General features: G+C 41.3%; 4 protein-coding genes across 4 annotated transcripts; 2 read left to right on the top strand and 2 right to left on the bottom strand.

The window, feature by feature from the left end:
- Nucleotides 1-844: 844 nt before the first annotated feature.
- On the top strand, nt 845-2,910 carry LOC124174343. Its single transcript, XM_046553390.1, has 4 exons — nt 845-989; nt 1,122-1,349; nt 1,448-1,623; nt 2,069-2,910. Exons 1-4 carry the CDS (start codon nt 978-980, stop codon nt 2,106-2,108), a joined length of 456 nt encoding a protein of 151 aa, XP_046409346.1. The 5' UTR covers nt 845-977; the 3' UTR covers nt 2,109-2,910.
- Nucleotides 2,911-4,282: 1,372 nt separating this feature from the next.
- LOC124174344 lies at nt 4,283-6,411 on the top strand. The gene is made up of 3 exons (XM_046553391.1): nt 4,283-5,295; nt 5,436-5,664; nt 5,968-6,411. The coding sequence occupies exons 1-3, from the start codon at nt 4,979-4,981 to the stop codon at nt 6,154-6,156; spliced, it is 735 nt and encodes a 244-aa protein (XP_046409347.1). The 5' UTR covers nt 4,283-4,978; the 3' UTR covers nt 6,157-6,411.
- On the bottom strand, nt 6,370-9,394 carry LOC124174341 (SH3 domain-containing protein Dlish). The gene is made up of 5 exons (XM_046553389.1): nt 8,779-9,394; nt 8,323-8,558; nt 7,746-8,123; nt 7,169-7,394; nt 6,370-7,063 (listed from the first exon to the last, which is right to left on the bottom strand). The coding sequence occupies exons 1-5, from the start codon at nt 8,825-8,827 to the stop codon at nt 6,789-6,791; spliced, it is 1,164 nt and encodes a 387-aa protein (XP_046409345.1). The 5' UTR covers nt 8,828-9,394; the 3' UTR covers nt 6,370-6,788.
- A 2,898-nt stretch (nt 9,395-12,292) lies between these two features.
- On the bottom strand, nt 12,293-19,177 carry LOC124174340 (ski oncogene). The gene is made up of 3 exons (XM_046553388.1): nt 15,643-19,177; nt 15,298-15,530; nt 12,293-14,478 (listed from the first exon to the last, which is right to left on the bottom strand). Exons 1-3 carry the CDS (start codon nt 16,744-16,746, stop codon nt 13,590-13,592), a joined length of 2,226 nt encoding a protein of 741 aa, XP_046409344.1. The 5' UTR covers nt 16,747-19,177; the 3' UTR covers nt 12,293-13,589.
- Between the last annotated feature and the right edge of the window lie 2,652 nt (nt 19,178-21,829).

Raw genomic sequence — 21,829 nt, forward strand, 5'->3', positions numbered from 1 at the left:
GCACGACCCACAACAACATAATTCTAGATCGAAGGAGACATCAATACGAGTAGATCATCGAAGTTCGTGAACCTGGACACCGCAAGGTTTGTAAATCAAGCTTAAGTCGAAAATCACGCAGTGAATCGAAGATTCTTCGCGACGTTCTTCGCAGAACGTACCAATGCCCAAAAATAAATTCTCGTTGATTTAGTATGAGCTTAAAATTTTTGAATAAGCAATTGTACGAGAAATTCTATGCAAAATATTTTTCATCGAGATGACATTATAATCAGATGCCCAACGAGAATTTATCGAAGTTGAAAAAAAGTTTGCATCTTTAAACATGTACTTTGAACACATTGCTGTACCATGTATAATACCGTTATCTTTATTTAAATATTGAAATTATTAATTAGGAATTTGAAAAAAGTCGAATAATTCCTTCGTCATTATCAACTGAGATCGTGGAGCGCATTTTACAATTACAATATCCCATTGCAACTGAAGCGTAACAGAGAGACTCGTTGTTTTCCGGTTGAAATATGAGTATAGGAAATACATATTATCTCTACAATCATCCGACATAGAATTCGCGGTTCAGTACACTTCTGCTTTAATGCCCATAATAAAAACAGCAACCCATATAATACGACCGTTCCGAAGCCCACCATAGGTACAAATATGAATGAAACGAGCCCGCATAATCTGTAACACAACAGTTATGGGTCAAAACGAAGACGTGGGAATCTATTTCATATGAAACTTTAATGGCGATTTAATAGGTGGGGGTTCTGCGGCGGGACCACTCGCGGTTTCATGGTCGCGAAAGTTATAATAAGGGTTACAGAATCCAGTGAGACATTTGCTTGATAGTTGTCACCGAGCTAGGAACAGTGTTTCAACTAGACACTTGGACTCGAATAGTTTTTTCGTCATAAAAACTTCCCCTTCGTTTTCGTTCATTTTGCAAAAGAAATTTTTTACGCAATATCCCAATGCTCGAGACGGTAATTTTTACGGTTATATTTACTCGTCAATTAAACGCTTCGCACTAACGTCAAACGAGATGGCCACTATTTTTTTAATCGTTAACTATCGGGATAGCAAAACTGCAGTATCTTATCACCGCGTTTTTTCAGCCATGGAAAATCGTTCTTCTCTTCGGCCTGACTTTGGGCCTGGCTACCGGAAAACCAACCGACTCTTTTCACCGGAGGAAAAATGTCGAGAGTGCGTTAATCAGCAACGAACTTGATGATCGGACGAGCAATTCATCACGAAATTTACGATTCGGTGATCAGGAGCGGTACAGAGAAGGTCGACTCTCCGAGGCAGAGTTTTCATCCTACAACATTAAAGATCCCAACGTACGTACAATGTGCAAATTCTACGTTAAACCCGATTCGCCGAATAATTATCGCTCAAAACTATCGAACGTTAATATTGGATTAAATCTGCGATGCAGGGACCTGGAACCTACGCCTTTGGCTACGACAACGTCGTCGATGCAGAAGGTAACGAACAATTTCGCAACGAAGAAAAGCTCCGGAATGGAACGGTGCTCGGGGAATACGGCTACACCGATTACAAGAGCAAAAGAATCGTCCGTGTCACTTATTCGTCGGATATAAGAGGCTACAGGTATGAATTTCTGAATAATAGAAACCGCATTATTACGGCCACTATCGGAATTTTGTTATTTTCGAATTCAAATTCTTAGATAAAAATTGGCTTTGCTGGAATAAAAGCGTGTTTGAATAAAAATAATTGTTACGGTAATTTGGTACAGGGCTTACAATTTTTTAACTTGCGGAAGGTTGATCGAGCTTGATCGAGCTTATTTTCATGCACCGAAAAGTAAATCTAGTGAAATTATCGTTCGACTTTTATTAATATCGTTTGCGAAAGCGATAATCTCAAATAATGTCCTGTGCATAAAACGGAAATTGAGAGAGTGCTTTAATTTTCCAGCTGTTTTTAGAAAACTGGGTAACGCGTACCCGAATCCCGCGTATTGTATCAATTATCAATGGCATATAATATGCTGTTGAACATCTCGTAAATCAAAAGGAATTAAAATTTTCAGAGCGAAGACGGAAGTGCTACCTCTAGACGACATTTATTAATTATTATCCGCGTTCATGACGCGCTGTAATGAGAAGAATACTGCTCGAAGATACAGCGTAGAGGTGATTTTAGTCCGTTACGATATGTATAATAAATTAACGATTTCGTATGCCATTACTCAGCTGTCATATAATCGAAAATCTTTACGTGACTCCAATATGGTATAATAGATACTGTCTTTGCGTATAATGGGTTTTGAATCATCGGAGTTCTCGGTTCGACCCGCAACCCACGTAAAAATAAGAATCGAACGTGTTTTATGACTTCGTTAGCATAACGATACAGAGTACGAAATTATCCTAACTATATCATGCAACGTTTGTTGCTTCGCGTCAAAAACCGTCTAAATTACAGTATCGTCGGACAACTCAAATATTGATATTAAGCATATAAAGGAAGGCAAACAATGAACAATTATGGTGAGGCTCTTGAAATACGCGTATGTCACCGAGAAACTAAATGCAAATACAATATTTGTTTATATAATATTTGCTGTCACTCATACCCACACGTAACACAAGTGTTAAAGACGTGGTGAAAATTTTTTTGTCCTGTAAATATCTATTTTTAGATTTTTCCAGTGAAAACTACAGCGAAGTCTCGGATTTTTCAATGTAACTACATATAATCATTCAAACGCATTCTTTGTTGTTTTTGAATTTTCTATGCATTCGTTACCCCTATAATTTCATGATGAGCAATCCAATTTTACTTCATTTTTATACAAATCTCTGTACCCATGAACATCAGAGAAAGATATTACGTAGAGCAGAGCTTGTCTTTGGAGAAGTTCAACTGAATTATCTACAGAAATTAACGCCAGGTTTCAACGCCTTTATTTATTACACATCCCTAAAAAATTTAATATAATAGGTATAGGTATGCATGTTCACGTAATTATTATCTGAAATTATTATCGAATAAATTTATGATAAGACGTAAACCGATGTGCATTTTGTTTTATTTTTCTGCCTATACCAAAATGGAGTACTGTCAATGACAGGGTTTACGGTTAACGCCGTTAGGTCGTTCTTCAAGTCCGTTGCGGTTGTAAATTTTTATGAGAATAAATTATCATCGGTCTCAATTCTGCGATAATTTTACGAGCTGATTTTCTCGCAAGAAAAAGAAAAATACAACCCCAGTGATCTGCGACGTAAGAAAAATCAGCGCAGAATTGGACAAGTGAGCGAGAAATACCAAGCTGAAATTAATTGTACAATGTTTTGTCGAGAACCAACGCGCTGCTCGAGGCTTGACCAACGTCAATTGGGATCAGAAATATCGAGTAACGTCGGCACGGACGAAATCCGGAGCAAAAGCCCCCCTGAAATACCGGGAAAACGTGCGTAACAGGGGTGAAAAACGATGGAGAGAGTGCAGCAGAGCTCAGAAATCGCCCCTAATTCCATCAGGGGTGAAATGAACAGCCGTCTGAGCCTCCAGTTGAATCAGGGGGCCTTTTACAGCCGAAGAAAGTGCGAGAATTTCAGCGACAGATCACCGACGACGGGGGAGTCGACGGAAGTCGAAGACGACGAGCCCGAGGACGATTACACCGACGAACAATTGAACAACTCTAAGGATCCAGGCCCTACTCAAAGGCCCATGATTTGCGGCCTCTGCCATTTGGCACCGGGTGTTGCTGGTGTTGCCGGCGTTTCCACAAACCCGGGACCAATGCTCACGTGCACCCAGGGCCATCTTCTTTGTCAGCAGTGTCTTCACCGTTATACGGTTTGTTCCGGTTCGTGTAAATAATTTAGTCTCACATTTCTTCACCTTCTATATTTCATAACATGAGTATTCGTGGCGATGAATTACCTCTCCGGAGAGAACGGATTTTCTTCTTAAATAAGTACTGTTGTAGCATTCTCTTGAGCTTTCTACTATTATACGTAGTATACTTGAGGATGCAATTTTCAATTTTTAGGGGAGGGGGGTCATTGGTAGGCTAAATGCAGAATTTAAACCAGGGGGTCGGATTATTATGTTATTTCACTTTTCACATTTCCCACCATCCAAGCATGCTAATCAGAATGCATGGATGGTGGGAAATGTGAAAAGTGAAATAATATAATAATCTCGACCCAGATTCTGCAATAGCTTCGAGCGCCATGTTGAAATTATGAGGGAATTCGTATTTGTCGAATAACTCGTCCGTTTTCAACTTTTGACTATAAGAAATGGTCATAACTGAACTTGGAAGATGTTTAATACTCTAGAAGTTTGGTCGTAACAATGTTTTGTCCATACGATCGATGTTTACCGACTTGAAACATAAATTCAACATGGCGCTCGAAGCTATTGCAGAATCTGGTAAAAATTGTGGTTTTAGACTAACAATGGACCCCCCCAAATGGTTGGCAAAAGAGAATAGCGGTATAGAAAAATTGCAAATTCAGGGGTCCTTTGTTGTACAAAGCGACTGGACTAACTACCTTTTGTCAAATTTTCAAGTGTAAAACGGAAGTGGATGCGCTAGCGAATCAATTTCCTATATATCACATTGTTAGACATAGGCTGTGTGGTGTGCGGAGCAGATCTTTACGCGTCGACGGCAAGCTGCTATCGAATAACGCGTCAGACGAACGTGCAATCATCGTCGGGCGATCCCCGGGGGGTCCAGGTGATCCGGAAGTCGACGCGATCGTCCGCCCCGGGCGATGAGGCGGAATATCAGTCGAAGAATCGGTCTCGAAATTTCAACGATATTGGGAGAACGGGGCCAGCAATTCTTGGAAGCAATTCGCGCTGCACAACGGGATATAATTCCGGATGGGAGGGAGATTCGGGAGACGTGGGTCAGCCCTTGGCCAACGTCGGTTTTTCGCGACTTCACCCTCGCCAACAGCGAAGTTGTTGCAGCATGGCGAGAGGCGGCGACGCTGATCTGGAGCCGGAAGTTCGTCAGAGAATCGGGAGCTTCCCCGGGGATACAGGCAACGGAAACGTCGCCCTGATTCACACCGAGTGTTCCCGAAGGCCCATCAGGTGCCCAAGACTAGACTGCGCCGTCAACGTCGCGTTTTCCGCCCTTACTCATCACTTCCTCTTCGATCATCCCGAGGTTCCGATCCTGAGCGTTGAACCTGAAGCCAAAAGCACCCTCATCGTCAGCTTCGCCTCTCTGTCCTGCGACTCGAGTCGCTGTCTTGCCTTGCTTTTAGTTTCCGGTAAACTGACGTAAGTTTCTTCTCCGTAATTTTCTATGGACATTGGACATGGTTTCTGTCGATTAAAATCAATCCCCTAGCCCTTATGGTCATCGACCGATATCCCTGTAATCAATGGTTTCCTTCTTTTTTCCTTGGCAATACCACAAGAGGTGCAGCGGCCAGATTATTCAACGGAAGTCAGATCCAGCCGAGGTACCGCAACAGGCTTCCGCTTCCGGTTTTGGCCGCGCGACTCCATTGGTCGAGTCAAAATCCTTGCGAGGACGACGGAAACTCTCACGGCGAAGAGCAAAGTCAGGGTGATATCGTAATCGCTTGGGTTGCCGGTCTGGATGTAGGGGACGCAACGACTGGCACTTTGCGATGCAGTATTGAAGTATTATTATCGCACAGAAAATCAAAAATTGTCTATTCATTTTATTCGCCAATTTTAACATCATCGAAGGAACGGAAACGCGTTATTCAATTTCCCCTTATTCTTATTTCATTTCAAAATATAAGACTTGTCGCCAAAACAAAATTAAACTGAAAATTCTCACGTCCAACGATGTATCTCTCCATCATCTTCTTCGCTGTCTGCCTTTTTTTCATCTAATATGTATATATATACACACATTAGATGAAAAAAAGATATATAATATATATGTACCTACCAATAATCGTTTTGTAAACTTTCAAGGTAGTCGACGGTAACGACGACGGTGGTCTGCGATCGTTGACCTATACGGGGCCCGTAAATTCTCTGCGAACAGCGCAACGTCCACGGGAAGTTTTCGCGACCGGTGACTGCGTAATTTTGCACCAAGGCTTCATTGACCACATTACATCCGGCTCCACCAGCCTCAATGTAAACGTGACCGTGCACTGATCGAAAATGAAAGCACATCGGGCCCATAAAAACGACGGCTCATTTGTATCGTCCCATGTATTAGAAGAGATCATTTGATGATTAGAAAGTATACATAAAATAAATAAACAAATAAATTATGACAAAACACATTGCTATAATAGTAACATTGCTATATATTTCTAACTGCCAGTGGGATAGTACGTAAATGTTTCATAACGTTATATCATTAATATTAATAATAATAATAATAATAATAATAATATTATTATTATTATCAAGGTGGACGAACGTAAACGCAGATTTCAGATTTTCGAATAATCCTCCGAATAATTAATGATATATTATATAATAACTTTTTTTTCCATATTTTTTTGCTTTGCAATACAACGGCTGTCAAAATAATCAATATGTATATTGTGTATATGTATACAAATATATACATATATCTATATATACATATACATACATGTATATATCTATACACACACACACTGTATATATGTGTATATAAAAAAAGTGTAAGAATACAACAATAACGTATAATTAATTTAGTGGGGTTTATAGATTTGAAAAAAAATTTTCCCCACTAAATATAATTAATCATTTGATATAATTATAATTAATATTTATTATCATTAATTAACGTTGAATTATAGGCTAGTCATTGCAGGGGGACGAGCGTATGCCTTGGGAATAAAACCATACTTGCGAGTTTTCGGTGCATACGCCCACAGCCATCCATCCACAGTCTGATTAGCTAGATCTGCATAAATCCAGTCAGCTCTTCTCACTGAGAGGTCGTCCGGTGCTTGTGCTTTATAATCGTAAAGAACCACTAGTTCTGTGCCACTCGTTTCGTCGCGGAAATCTCTAACATCCTTCTGCTGCAACGGTTCGCTACCAGTTACATTCGCGTTGCCTGTTCCTGTTTTGAATATCAATGAAAAAAATTGACAAGTAAGTTCATTAACAAACTCTGGAATAAAATTAGAATTGACGTTAATTCAAAAATAATAAAGTAAAGACGAACCTAAATTGTGAGGATCTGTCAAGTTGTTGGCATGGAGAATATGTCCAGGGTAGACAAAACCTGACGGTACAAAGCCTTCGTTGCCATCACAATGTCGAAGTACCCAAAACCAGTCTGGATCATCACGGTTTAGAACAGTGACAAACTCGCCTCGTTCAACGCTCACATCGTTTTCGTCGCGTGCCACAAATGTGTACAGTACTATATATCTTCCTGCCGATGGATCCTAAGTTTTATATGTACACATACATTTATTTGATATCATGAGTTCACACAGGCAAGGACACGGTACAACCTGTCGATGAATTCCTCAAAATAAAATTATTAGAGAATTATTCCTTTTAATTCTCAAGCTATGCTTTGGTCAAAAATCACACTGTACGAGCCCTGATAAAAAAAACTTCGAAGTTTCTTATCACTTTAGTCTTTTCAAACCTTAACAGTTCAATTCTCAATCAAGAATTATGGGACCATTGAAATGGAAAAGCCTCGAAGTCTCTTCATTCGAGAGATTCATCATTCAGGTGCAGTGGTCACTTTATATCAAAAGTAACATTTCAAAAATATTTTACTATACCTTGAAGAACGGGTGCACATCTGGCTGTGAAGATGTACTCTGCAGAGAGTTTTGAGATTGAGCAACATTGCATCTATTTATGGTAGCATCCGTTGTGGTAATATTGTGTCGAATATAGCTATCGCTGTCAGAAGTGGATCCGGTATCTGTTTGCTGTATCTCGTGCAGGATTTGAGATCGAGAAATGTTCGGTGAATCAATATCGTTTTCATTGGAACGAGGGAGTTTTTTCTTGACATTATTTAAGGTTGCAAGCGTCGACTCAGCCAGCTGTGACGCGTAAGGGGCACAGTAAGAGTGCGGCACAAATCCCTCCATTCGAGTATCTGCCGCAATGACATAGACCCAGTCGTTCTCTCTGTACAAAATATTCACCACCTATAACACATTGCAAATGTTACTTATGGTTTCGTGGGGTAAAAAAATTGGTGCACATTTGCGACAATATCGATTCCATATTACATTCAAGTTCAGTGTACAACACTTGTCTCGCCTAAACATACCTTAACTCTAGAGTCATTCTTTGAGAAGAAAATAAGGGTTCTAAATTAAAAAATTATCACAGAGAAACGCTAACCTGACCCCGCTTGACTTGAAGCTCGTCGTCCACGCAGGGTGTGAAATCATGAACGATCACCATTTTGCTGTCCGGCGAAAGTCCGTTCTCCTTTTCGATTCCAACTCTGACTAGCGTCTCGATACTTGCACTCCCCGTTATTCTTCCTGGAGGCAGAGGGACTCTGGCCCCAAGTCCAACCCCCCCGGGTCCTCCACCGCCTCCATCTTTCTCCAAACTAAAGTTATGAGTCCCAGCTGAAAGACATTTAAAATTAAAATCCCAGTGTCGGTGGGTGCGAATTTTAGGATTCAATTTTGTTGTGCGAGTAAATTTTACATTGTGGTGAGAAAAAGAAAAGGACTGTTTGTATAGAGAAAATAGCCCAAAAAAGCAGTTTAGCAGAGTTGCCAATGTTTTGCGGTATTGTTTCAACAATATTTCTGGTACCTCTTTCAAGTCTCGCAAATTACGTACGTTTCTTTTTTTTCCCACGGCGTATACGGACTGGGCACAAAAAAGCCATCCTTCAGTGGGCCCAGGTTCCTTTTCACATTTTCATTAATTACTGAGTCTGTTTGCGATCATTTTGAAATAAGATCGGATTGAGAAGTTTCCCTCGATATTCCGGAGGCCAGTTTCGCCCCCGATTTCGTGATTCTGCGAAATACCGAACCAGCTGTATTTCGCAAATGGATCAAGAATAGAGAAGTCACTCCGGAATCGTACCGCGGAGGATGAATTTCAAACGCGACAGAGTTCACGCACCTGCTGTGCATTAAATCCTAATGGGAAGTTGGCTCAACGGACGCAAGAGTCGGTCCCAAAATCAATTCCGGAGTGGGGATGAGGGCCCTTCCACAGTGGCGATCCCTCGGACCCCTTGTTCTTGGGATCAGCCGGGCCTACCGAATCGCAACCGGTAAGAACTTTCGCGATTCGTCGATAAGGCAGGAACCTGCAGGTCGCGACGCAGCCACGCGGGCCTTTGTCATTTCATGTGGGTAGATACCGTGATGTGTGAACCAGGAGCCCGTACACGTAATTGTTTCGTCGGAAAAGAGCAACGCTTCCAGGTATTGCTGGACATAATCTTGCTCGAAAATTTCGTATTCGACACCTCGAAACGACCGTTTCCGAGTACCGGCTAATTGGACTCTAAATTCATTCATAGCTGCGGCATCGGTTTCTACAGTATTAAGTTCATTGGGAGGATGAGTAAGACTCGGAGAACGCATAGATTTTCTGGCCGAGGTTCAAAATTTTATCCCACACACGTGAATACAGCGTGTACGGATTTTCTGTGCGATGCGGAGCTGTGCATATTATACTTTTGCTTCAGGAATTCCGAACACATGATTTAACCGATTCAAATGATATTTCCAAGGAAATATGAATACGAGGATATATTCTTAGAAAGTTTTTCAATATTCTGTAATTTCCGGTTTTGAAAAATATATAACATCTATATGATTTTTCATTGCTTGATACTACTTTCGACTGTCAGTCGGAAGTTTCGTCATTTTTCAAAATACAGTTCATCTCTATCCTTCAAACTGTATTGACATTCCCTAGTTGTTTCACAAATAGCGAGATAATCTTTCTAAGTGTGAAAATCCAAAGGTTTCAAAAATATCAGTCGATTTGACCGCGAAACGTTGAAAATATCGAAAAATTTCAATTGAATCAATTGTGTGAGAGAAACAGTTAGCTTGGCGTAATTAAATGTTTGATTTTCATTCAATTGATTTTCTTGCACATGGTCTAGAATGTTCACATTTGCATCAGTCGATAATTAAATCACATAATTACAACAAAGACGTGCAAACGTTGTCTACTTCTTTTCTATTGGCCGTGGCCTGTGAGATGATAACGTAATTTTTCAATGCGTAAAACTGTCAACGCGTAACTTTACGCATCGCGTGAAATAATCGCTAATTATCATATTATTATTAATAGACATTAACGAACCAATAAGCTTTGTAAATCAAACATCACAAATATCGTATTTATTTGTAATACATTCGTATTCGGGTTTAAAATACATTTCAAGCCATAACTGCCGCATCGAAAGCTACAGATGTGAAACGAAAATTGAGAGAAGAACTGTAACGATTCAAATAATATCATCTGTTCAACATCATTGTTTACATACGTACGTATGTATAATGTATATACACATACATATACAATCCGTATTCTATGAATGAACCGAACTTATATACAATTATTTTACCAAATAATGTACGTAAAATTGACTGAATTAGGGGTTGCTATTTCAGAATTCGCTCTGACGCAGCCGCGTGAAAAGTACTCGAGGAATTTACCAATTGAAAATAAGTCGTATCTGGGTTGCCTGAAATATTTCGAAATAGCAAAAGCATCATAAATCGTTGAGAAACTTTCGTGTTCTTCACATTTCATTTGTAAAAGAGAAAAGAATTTTCCCAACAAATACAGAAACTTGAATACCCATTGTACCGACGTATCTATAATTTATCGTGAAAACTTTCCGCTAATGAAGAAACAATAACACAGGCTTCGTAACACATGATTATCGAACCTACTTTACTCTTTGGGTAAGAATTTTTTTTTTGTTTTTTAACGCCAAGCCAAGGAAAAAAAAAAACAACAATCCAAAGAAACAAATGCTGGTCAGAGCCGATTCTGAAATTAGGTTTTCTTTAATAATTATATAAATATAAATTGTTACGCTATACATATATTTGAAAAATGGTTTATTTCGCGAATGACTTATGTGATTACCCCGTAGTAATATTATATTCACTATACTCGAATATATAGCGCTTTTTATTCATGAAATCGATGTCATTTAAACATGTAATTTGTACGTAATCATTTTTTATATACTCCATACGACGCTGTGGTCGGTTTCGATATTGGATAGAATATAATTCGATTGAAAGCATTATAGATCTCCTGCGATTCTGTTCGAACTGGTAGGAGTGTATAGTACACGTAACTATATGTATGTATGTATGTATATGCTTCAAATGCATCCTAAGCTGAGTAGTAGATAAGGTATACGCATTATTAGTATATGTACTATTGTAATTCATATGTATATATGTATATGTAAACTAGAGGTAAGTATATAATAACTGAGGGTGTATGAAAAACGTAGATTATTACATTCTTTAGTTTAGGTGGGACTCTTATATCATAATATTATCATGTAGCGTACTTTGTCATATGCCAACGAATCTCCATTATACGTAACAGAGTAATGATTGTATGTAGGTACCTATAGTATATTATATATATGAATATTATATATAATATATAATATACTTGCATGTATGTATGTATTTATTTATTATTATCATGTCCCGGGGTTACAGGATAGCTTTGAAAAAATCTCGGTCGGGTTTTTATTGCAAATTAATAATAATAATAATAACAATCATCGTCATTATTATCATTACTTATATACTATTTTAAATCAAGGGTGGAATTTGTCCTGCAATTTTTATCGTCGTTAACATTATTATTATTATTATTATTATTATTACTATTATTTATAGCAACAGTTTCAATAGGCTCTACGGTATACAAAGTCGGAGAGAATTATCGTAACGCGCGTTTATCATATGCAGATATATTTATGTATACTCTTTTTTTGAAACGTCGCGTGAAGGTACAGTATCGTTCTTTTTTTTTTAATTTGTTTTTAAATATACTTTTTTGAACATTTTCTAATGACTATTTTCACAGTATCTTATTGTGGTATATTTCGGATGCAAACGAACGACGGCGAGCTCTTCAAAGCAGTCCACACGCGATTGATTATATGTATTGTATATAAATGTGTGTATGTACCCCAAGTACGAACGAGCATTGAGTTAATTGTCAATTTTTTTTTCTTCTTCTCATGTATACATAATTCAAATATTATGTATACGATTCACGAACTGTATAATAGTTTTATTACTATAATATTTATATTATTTTCTATAATAGAATATGGTACGGGTTTTGACTTGACAAGGAGAACTAATGGTTTTTTTTTTTTTTTTCTTCTTTAATGTATAAATTCGCTTCTGAGTCAGAATATATGTATATGTATGTATGTATGAATGAATGCCTGTGTGTGTGTGTAATTTTTTCGTGGGATGATAATGCGTTTTCTGCACATTAAATAGTCGGTGAACAACAATGTCTAAAGTCCGCCGTGGGTTGAACAATATACTGTACGCATTTATCGTGTATAATCAAGACTAAATATTAAACGAGACTATTATCTTAAAATAATTAATATAGTACCTAATGAAGACAATGCGGAACCGAACGTGTACTCAACAAATGTGGCTAATTTTTCTTTCTCGTTTTTTAGTATTGCAACGAGCCGCGTTCGCTCTCGAAACGTAGGCTAACGTAACAACATAGCACCTAGGGTTTTTTGTACTTTCACAATTAATTCGCATAATATTAATTAAATAAAATGATTAACGCATAATTATATCATGCATATATTCATGTATGTTTGTGTGTATGGATACCTGTGATATGAGAATGTATTTACATTGCGCGGTATTATGATTATATGTATATGTGCATACACATAAAATCACAATACATATATAGTTGCCAGAAAGATGAAGAGGAAACGGAAGAGGATGGCAAAAGAGAGAGTGTTAACGAAAAGCAACCTATTTCTTCGTTCTACCTATTACAATAAAACATTGAGTGTACGCCCAAATAGAAAATCATTTTGCGCAGATGATGTATATGTGATATACTCAAATGCTCGTAATTCTGCATGTCTCATGTCCTTAAGATTACAATTAAATAAATCGCTAAACGTAATTGTTATTGGCATGATAAGTTTTCTTTTTTTCTTTCTTTTTTTTCCTTTTCTATTTAAACCTAATTACTTTCTTCCGTATAATACAATATCTACAAACCGGTCATAAATTAATGTAACCGTTCATAAAGTTTATACCTACAATATTAGAACTTCTAATCAATAGAAATAACGTTAAAGGCTCTTTATATATCACATAACCCAGAACAGTTTTCATTCTTTTGTTCATCAATTGATTTCCTAAAATGTATTTTTTCTCTTCCTGTATATTACAGAAGTTAGGATAATCATTAGATTGTTATTAATTTGAACAATAAATTTCAGTGCGCGTTTGCTACGCCAAAAATACAAACGGCGCAATGATTGGTGAGCAGTTTTTTTTGTTTTTGTTTTTGTTTCATTTTTCCTATCTTCAATTATCTATTTCCTTCTCTAATCTCGGTAAGAACTAATAAAAATAAATCTAATCATTACCAGCTGCAGAGTCATTGGGATCTTCAAGATCCTTACTATCCTTATTCGACGGTGGAACAGCTTCCGCCTCTTCGCTACCTTCGGTGCTGTCAGCCGCGTTTGCATTCGCGTTTTCATTATCATTTGTGTTTACTGTTACGTTTACATGATTAAAGTTTGCCTCGTTATTATTCTTACCATCATCTTTACTCGTACTGCACTGTAACTGTTGGAGTTCAAGCTGAGATCGAAGCCTTAATATTTCCCTGACATCGCGACGCCTATTACGTCTCAAACGGGCGTTTTGCGACGCCAGACGTCGCGCGAGGTCCGTAACTTCCTTGGGTACGTCGAGAGTCGCTAATCTCGACTCGAGATCCCTGCCAACCGTCGAATCCGAGTCCGAGTCACTGTCCGGCGAAGACGTGGCTGCTTCCGTCGGCGGGGGATCGACCGTTACCGTTGACGACGTGACGGCCGTACTGCTCTCCTCCTCTTCCTCGACATTTTGTTTTGGTATTATCCCACGACTACTGTCCTCGTCCCCCTCCGTCGTGCAGGATAACGCGGGTGGCGAAAAGAGCGACGCTTGACCGGGACCGAGTCCCGGGCTAGGTGAAGAAGGCTTTTCTAATTTAACAGTAATCGGCAATACTTCCAGTTTTCCTTCCGGACTCAGCTGGCGATGGTGATGGCGACGTTTCGGATGATGGTGGTGGTGATGATGATGTGAGGCGGGTGGAACTAGAGGCGGTAAATTAATGGGCGGCAGAGGAGCCAGAGCGACATTGGGCTGGAAGTGGGGTTCGAAACGTTCGCACTCCGAATGTGGTACCACTCGTTCGGGGTGCTGAAGAACCGGAGGGCCACGACTCAGATACGCAGGCACAAGTGTCGTTCTAGACAAACAAATTAGACCCATGTTAATTATCTGTCAGGGAACGTTGTTTTTCACGATCCCTTGCTTAAGTGTCAGATTCAATATTTGAATCGATGTTAAAAAAAAAATTATCTTCGTTATCTTGGTTCGTGTTAATAGTAGACATCTGGTATATACCATTGCCAGTATGTTATCTAATCATGCCAACATCTAAAATTACCACCAACAGTCTTAGATATCACTCTCAAAACCAACACTGGATTCAAAGGTTGATAGCAGAGAGATACGCAAGCTGTGGCTTGATGATATTTTACCAGGTGCTGGTATAGACTAGAAATGTGTTTAAATATCTGCTTTCACGTTTTTCAAACAACTTTCAATAACATCCATAAGAATCAACCACTATGGAAGCTGACAACATTGACTTTTACAATAAATATTTTTTCTTCTAAAGACTCTTTATGAATCACCTCAAGAGTATGTGAAAACTTTGAAAGCTGCAACAATTGTTGCTGAATTCAATACAGATATATGATACTCGTAAATTCACTATATTATTTTTTTAACATCGGAATCCAGTGCTGAATCTTGATTTGCAAGTATTGTTAAAACTAATATCTTTTTGGGAGAATTTTTCTGGTCAGCGAATGAAACAAGAATTTAAATTCGTATGCTTCGATACGATCGCATTTCCTTTGTCGAATTACCCTCAGTGACAATGAATTCAACTTTGAATGTGGACTCGTACGTGCAGCCTTAAAGAAAGTTGGCTGTGTTACAATGAGCGAAAATTTTTCCGAACGTGATTCGACGATCAAAGTATGCTGCGTAAACGTACCCATCCCTGTGTTTACAAGGTCCGCCAGCACTCCAAGGGCGGAAAGCTGATGCGCCCCTTGCCGCAAGTTCAAAAACTGCCCATTGCATCTGGAGATAGGGGTCATTAACACCAGCGGCGGAAGTTGCAGGGTGGTACATTCCCATGCCGTTTGCTTTGTAATATCCGGGTGAACACTCTTGGTTTAAATCCTTTCTAGCTCTCTTGGTCAGCTTCTCGGTGTCCAGTCGCATCTTGAAAAAAGCATTCGAGCCATGAACAATGCGATATGTAAGATTTAATCCAATTCTTTCAATCCTTTATCTGAGTACATCATTCGATACCAAATGTTTAAAGAAAAAATACCTGAGGTTTCCTTTTGGAATTGGGTAGATGCCGTTGCTTGAGCTCCCGAAAAAAAGTCGCGACCTGATGATAGTGGGGTTGATCTCGTGCGAGGAGAAGATAAGATCTCCAATTAGCAGAGTCGAAGCCCCAGTGGCAAGTCCGATTTTCTAACGACCGATGGGCGTGCCTGACAAATCGCTGAGGTGAGAATCTGCCCGTGCATTCAAGACACTCTATGCAGGGGGAATCGTCGTTGATGAAGAGATCCGCCTCGAAAATGCCTTTGCACTTCCCAAAGCATTCGTGGTAGACCTTGAACCTGCTGGGTGACAAACTTTCCTCTCCCTCATCCTTCGAATCTTCTACTATAACTTTTTCGCTCTCAATAACATTCTGCGTCTCGCAAGGTTCAGTCCTGAGCAATAGGGCACTGACCAGTCTCTCGGCATCCGTCTGCGTAATGAGACCGCAGGATGGAGCGTTTCTCGGCAAAATGCCGGACAGCTTGAGTTCCTCAAGTTGGTCCCTCGTGCATCTTGAACAGTATATTTGAAGCTCGTCACAGACTTGGTTGATCTGTTGGAGCGAGAAGTCTTGTAAAACTGTGTTTAGAATTTGGGGCAAACAAAGGCGTCTCTCGCCGCCGACAACAAAGCACGAGATCCTCTCGCCTTCGAGGGAAGTTTCGCATCTCTCTGAACAGCTCTGATCAGGCGCGGTTAATATCGGTATCTGAAACTCCGGCTCTCGCTTATTATCTACTATGACTTTCGCTCTGTCCGGCACTGGCGGATTCGAGTCAGAATCTTCCAAGGCGTCAACGTTTCTTTGCAGTTCCTTACAGGATACGATATCGTCGAGCTTATCAAGCCTCTCGATTTCCTTCGCCGAATTTGGCCGCTCAGGTTCGGAATCGGATATCGCCCCATTGCTGGAACGGTTTATCGTAGAAAAATGATAAGCTGCCGGTTCTTGAAGCAGCCCTTTACAGTCCATGCCCAACAGGGCCGAGCTTGGACCCTGAAGACTTTTTACAGCCGATAGCTGGTAAGTTTTCAGTACTGATTTTAATTGAGGACTGTAAGACTGGCTGTTTGCATTCGTAGATATTAATGTCTCCATTATATTACAATGAGAAGAATACGAATGGAAATAATTTTTAAAACATCAACTCTTCTTCCCTTTTCCCTTTAGTTATAATGATTATTAATATAACTCGTCCTTGGAACTCGTTAATGACATGTGTATGTACTGTTTTTTTCTTTTTTTTTTTTTCTTTCTTTTTGCAGCAGCAATTTTCTCGATTCACGTACGTAAACAATACATTTTTAAGCGTTTTTACTTTTTTAATGCTACGTGTTCATTGTTCGAGTTACGGTTACCAACGTCGTTCGCATTTCTTTGTTTTTCTCTGTCACTCGTGCGTATTATTGTTTTTGTTTACTTATCCTTTAATTAGTTTCACACCGTGATTACCATCTTCGCGTTCGCAGAATAATATTTACGATCGCACACAGAAACACACACGCACAAGTCCGAGAGTCCTGACTGCGATGGATTATTAATAAGAGTGTGAAGAGCTGGAACTGGAGAGAGAGAAAGAGACTTTTAAGAGTCGTCGCCGCGAAGCAGACGGAGGTTGTGTGTTATCGCATTCCAGGCAGCGGTATAGCACAGGTTAAATAAACCGATCGTAGTATCTCACTGGGTTCCTCAAATTCATTGATGAATAACGTAGCCGACGACGAGCGGTAATAAATAGCGAGGACGACTGTCCGTCCGTCCCCCGGTGCCGCCGCTGGCGGTGGTGGTGGTGGTGGTGTAGTAATAATACCTACAGTCCGGGACTTATCATCCATCATCCATCCAGCGTAAAATGATCGGTATGTGAGTATACATAATAATAACGCGGTTAGCACACACAGGCAAAGGTGAAACGACACGGACAGAGGTGGATTATAATAGATGTGTAACGCGAAACACGACGCGTCCGCCGCCGCCGTCGTCCGCCACGAGACGACGAGACTACTCGAGCTGCTGCTGCTGTGGCTGTGGCTGTGGCTGTGACGACGACGAAACGTAGAAAAACACCACGCGACGCGACAAATACACAAACACTGCAGAAACTGCTAGTGCTGCTGCTGGTGGCGGTGGTGGTGGTGGTGGTGGTGGAGCTGCCTCGGAATCTTAAAGAGTGAATAAAATAAGCGGAGAGGCGAAGGTTGTGCCACACTGCCACCCTCCGTTATCACTGTCTTTCTCTTTCTATCCTCTCCTCTCCTCTCCTCTCCACTCCTCTCCACTCCTCTCCTCTCCGCTCGACTCTTCACCGCTGCTCGGCACTCCGCTACGCTCCTCTTGCAGAGACGACGATGCGACGACGACCACGTTCCTCTGTATATAGGCGAGATGCAGGCAGGCAGGCACGAACGAACGGCGTCAACGGTTCAACCTCAGCTTCAGCTTCAGGTTCATGCGACTGCGGGTCGGTGGCCTGGGCCAGGCCTGGGCCTCGGGCCGCTCGAGTCCGAGTGCGATCAGAGGCCAGCGGTAGCAGGAGCGAAACAACAACATGTCTGTACGTCTGTCTCGAGTCTACCAGCAACTCCCCTGCACTCGCACCGCATGCTCTGGCTATTGGCTGCGGGGAGTGTTTATTAGTAAACGATCTCGATTGAGAGGGAACACCGTGTGCGGGGGGTGAAAATACGTCGTGTGCTTATACGCGTATATACATATGTACATTCAAGTATATTTATACATATATATATATATAATATATATATATATATTTGTGTATTGTATATACATGCATGCATATATACGTTACGAGAAGCGACAGTATGCGAGCGTCGCGGATCTCCTAGTCTTCGTCGTTTTCGTCGTCGTAATCGTCGCGATATTCATCGGCATCGTAGTCCGTAGTCGAATAGTCATGCTCGAGTCAGTATCAGAACGTCCATGTCGCGTATTTTTTCCCGTTCTCCCCTAACTCCTGTGTATTGTAATATTTATAACAATGGAAAGAAGAAACGTAAAAAGTAAAAAAAAAAAAAGAAAACAAACGAAATAGAAGATGGTACGCGCGTCCGTGTTTGTATGTAAGTATGTATCACGCGTTTTATACACGTCGCGTTGTGCACGCACGAATGTATGTACGTATGTATGTCGACGGGTTAGTCGGTACGCCGCAATGGCGTATCGATCGAGCACGCACGGTTGTACACTAGACGACTCGCGGGGCTACGCATATTTTCTGCGTAAAGTTGAAGCGAAGTGAACTATTCAGCCTGACGGACGATACAATGCTACGCAGACAGCACCGTCGTAGCCGCCGCCGCCGCGTCCCGTCGCGCCGCGTTGTGTGCGTCCGTGTAATGGCTCCTCGAGGCTTCCTCTCTCTGTGTGAGTTCGGTCGTCGTCGTCGTCTGCTCCCTCTGCTCCCTGCGCAATATCTCCGCTCGCCGCGCGTGTATTGCTCGAACCGACGAGTCTGCCGCTCGTACGTTCACGCAGCGAGCCCTCGCCGCCAGCTGCGTGTGTGTCCAAGGAGGAATCTCGGTAAACTCTTGTGTCTGACGCTCCCTCCTCTCCACCCCCCCCCTAACCCTCCACCATCCCGCCTCCGCCTCTTCCTCCTCCGCCGACTCTCTTCTCTCCGCTTCCCCACCCTTTTTGCTACGCCACCGCACCACTCGCCGAGCCGCTTGCTCTCGTCCCTGCTTTTTCCCCGCTCACCACGCGCACGCAACGCTCTCGCACACTCTCAGGACCCCGCACACACAGCTTAACGCTTGTCGGGTATCACGCATACACTAAAAAAAAATAAACCCTCCGAACGACCAGGTTCGCACGGTTGGGGGTGGTGCGCGCGCGCGCCGCGATGTCGTCTTTCTTCGTTTCGACGTATACCTGTATATCTATATTTCTCTCTCTCTCTCCCCGCGCCTCTTGCGTGGCGCACTCGTGTGTGTCTGTGAGTCGGTCGACAGTCGGCGGCGGCGGCGGCGGCGGCGGCGGCAGTCGGCGGAGCGTCTAGTCATGTGACCTTCCCGTCAAAATAGCCTGCGTACCCACGACTCACGAGTTACCACGAGTCGCATATCGGACTTGGCCGAGCCCTCGCCAGGAAGGAGTCTGCGATATAGATTCATATTTTGCTTCGCCAACGGTACCACCGCCACCTCTCGTATTCTCTAGCGTCGTATTCTCGGCCTGCCTACATCTGTGTATGCATGCGTATGTCAGTATGCACACCTATGCCTGAACCATCATGCGTGTACGTACACGATGCGACATACTATGCGCGTCCTACGCGCATACTTTTGTTATCTTTTAGACATTAGTTTCTAGGGTTTCATGACCGAATCGTCACGTAGCTAGGTGTTGTTCTTACACGATACCGAGTGTTATCGTTGCTATATTCACTCTGTGCGGACGACGCGCTTGTAATACCGATTCGGCATTGAACGGATGTGAAGATTGCGGTATCGGAGATAGCCGAATGATTTTACTTATTTTTGTTACCGTCGTATGCCTAGGTAGGTGGACCAGGTGTGCTTGTGTAACCTACCTAGGTACATGTACGTACTTCAACGGTGCCGTACAGGTTTAAGCATTGTCAAATTATAACATTGATAGAAAATTCCGGTGAATACCGGCACGCACGATTCGCGCGCGTTTCCTATTTAACTCGCCCGTTTACATAGTACATAATTGTACAATCGTATTTCTACATATATACGTACATACTATATACCCCATTCTGCGTTAGATATTCCGATATACATATGTATTGTACACAACGGGTCGAACAGGATTTATTATAACACGAGAGACGCGCGTCGCCCGTTTTCTGTTACCGAATTTCCTGTAAATTAGTGCCAGGATATTAATATTTATGTGATGTCAGGGGCCTAACGCATCGAGCGTCTTTTTTTCGGCTCTGAAAAATCTGAATACTCAATAATACACGCGGCCAAAACGGGCCGCGAGTCGTTCTGTTACATGGAAACATCGTTTCACTTCTTTTCTCTCAAATACGTAACAATTTACAACGATTTCTGGATTTCCTTTATTACCGCCAAGATACGTATATATACTTATGCATTTATTCACGTGGTAATACGCAAAGATATAAAATGACTTCGCGACAAATAACGCATTACCGATAACATGTGCAACCGGCCAGATAAGTACAAGTGCTTGTGTACTGCGGCACGTACGCTGTTTCAGCCTCGTGCTCGCAATAAAATACAGTCTTACAGGCGTTCGCACACATGTGGCTTGCAAAGTTGCAGATAAAACATCGATATGTTTCAGGTTTCTCGGGCATCTGACGCAGAAGATCTTAAACGAATCTTTCGAAATCGTTTAAATTTTTCTCGTTCGGTCAAAATGCATCGTTAACGTGGTTCGAATAAAAGTTCACAAATTTTTGGTTTATAATATTTCCAACCGCGAGCCCATTGAAAGTAAAATTTGATCAACTTTGATTAAAATCGAACGATAAAAGTTGTGAGGCTTGGAAAGCCTGTATGGCGCAATGAGAAGTTTCGAACAATTTGTCAGTTAGATATATTACCAGACCATTTAAAATTGGTATATCGACCGAATATACACGAAGACTAAATCTGTGAAAGATAGCGGCACAGATTTTGAACGTTCAAGTGCACTGACAACGATAAAGAAGTTGAGCGCCTATCAACCGTCGTATTGCAGAATTTACGAAAGTTGCGACATCCGAAATGCGCGTACCTCGAATATGATGGCAAAACATTGTATGAAATTGACGTCAGCTGCAGCGCGTGATAGTGCGAGGAATATGATTATCTCTACATGGTTGTATTTTTTTCAAGGGATGTTATGCCAGCACACATATTAAGACAGGTAGGAAATTCAGTTTAGAAAACACGAGTAAATCCTGTGTAAACATCGCGCGAATGCTCGGCAAAGAATATGGTTGAAATAATATTTTTACATCCCGTGTCGTGTCTTAGACGTTCCTCGCACCTGCCAAGAGCCGTAACAGAGCTTAGCTCTAGGTACAAGATAAATGTTTCCTTATCCGCCGATGATCCCTGGCGAGTCGTTTGACTCGGTAAGCAGCAGTTGTCTTTGGTACATACATGTGAAATTGATAGAGCGTTTATTCGTATGTGGTTAAACGACCGATACGCGTAACGAAATATCACGATAGGGAGAA

Source organism: Neodiprion fabricii, chromosome 1 (assembly GCF_021155785.1).
Source record: "Neodiprion fabricii isolate iyNeoFabr1 chromosome 1, iyNeoFabr1.1, whole genome shotgun sequence".
Lineage (NCBI taxonomy): Eukaryota > Metazoa > Arthropoda > Insecta > Hymenoptera > Diprionidae > Neodiprion > Neodiprion fabricii.

Coding starts and splice junctions, on each gene's coding strand:
- LOC124174343 (XM_046553390.1), top strand. Junction 1,350..1,447: donor ACAACATTAAAGATCCCAAC/GTACGTACAATG, acceptor TCTGCGATGCAG/GGACCTGGAACCTACGCCTT. Junction 1,624..2,068: donor TCGGATATAAGAGGCTACAG/GTATGAATTTCT, acceptor TAAAATTTTCAG/AGCGAAGACGGAAGTGCTAC.
- LOC124174344 (XM_046553391.1), top strand. CDS start 4,979: ATGGCGAGAGGCGGCGACGCTGATCTGGAGCCGGAAGTTCGTCAGAGA. Junction 5,296..5,435: donor TTAGTTTCCGGTAAACTGAC/GTAAGTTTCTTC, acceptor CAATACCACAAG/AGGTGCAGCGGCCAGATTAT. Junction 5,665..5,967: donor CTTTGCGATGCAGTATTGAA/GTATTATTATCG, acceptor TAAACTTTCAAG/GTAGTCGACGGTAACGACGA.
- LOC124174341 (XM_046553389.1), bottom strand. CDS start 8,827: ATGGCTTTTTTGTGCCCAGTCCGTATACGCCGTGGGAAAAAAAAGAAA. Junction 8,559..8,778: donor CCGTGGGAAAAAAAAGAAAC/GTACGTAATTTG, acceptor AATGTCTTTCAG/CTGGGACTCATAACTTTAGT. Junction 7,064..7,168: donor GACAGATCCTCACAATTTAG/GTTCGTCTTTAC, acceptor TATTCAAAACAG/GAACAGGCAACGCGAATGTA.
- LOC124174340 (XM_046553388.1), bottom strand. CDS start 16,746: ATGGAGACATTAATATCTACGAATGCAAACAGCCAGTCTTACAGTCCT. Junction 15,531..15,642: donor ATTCCAAAAGGAAACCTCAG/GTATTTTTTCTT, acceptor GCTTTTTTCAAG/ATGCGACTGGACACCGAGAA. Junction 14,479..15,297: donor CCTTGTAAACACAGGGATGG/GTACGTTTACGC, acceptor TTGTTTGTCTAG/AACGACACTTGTGCCTGCGT.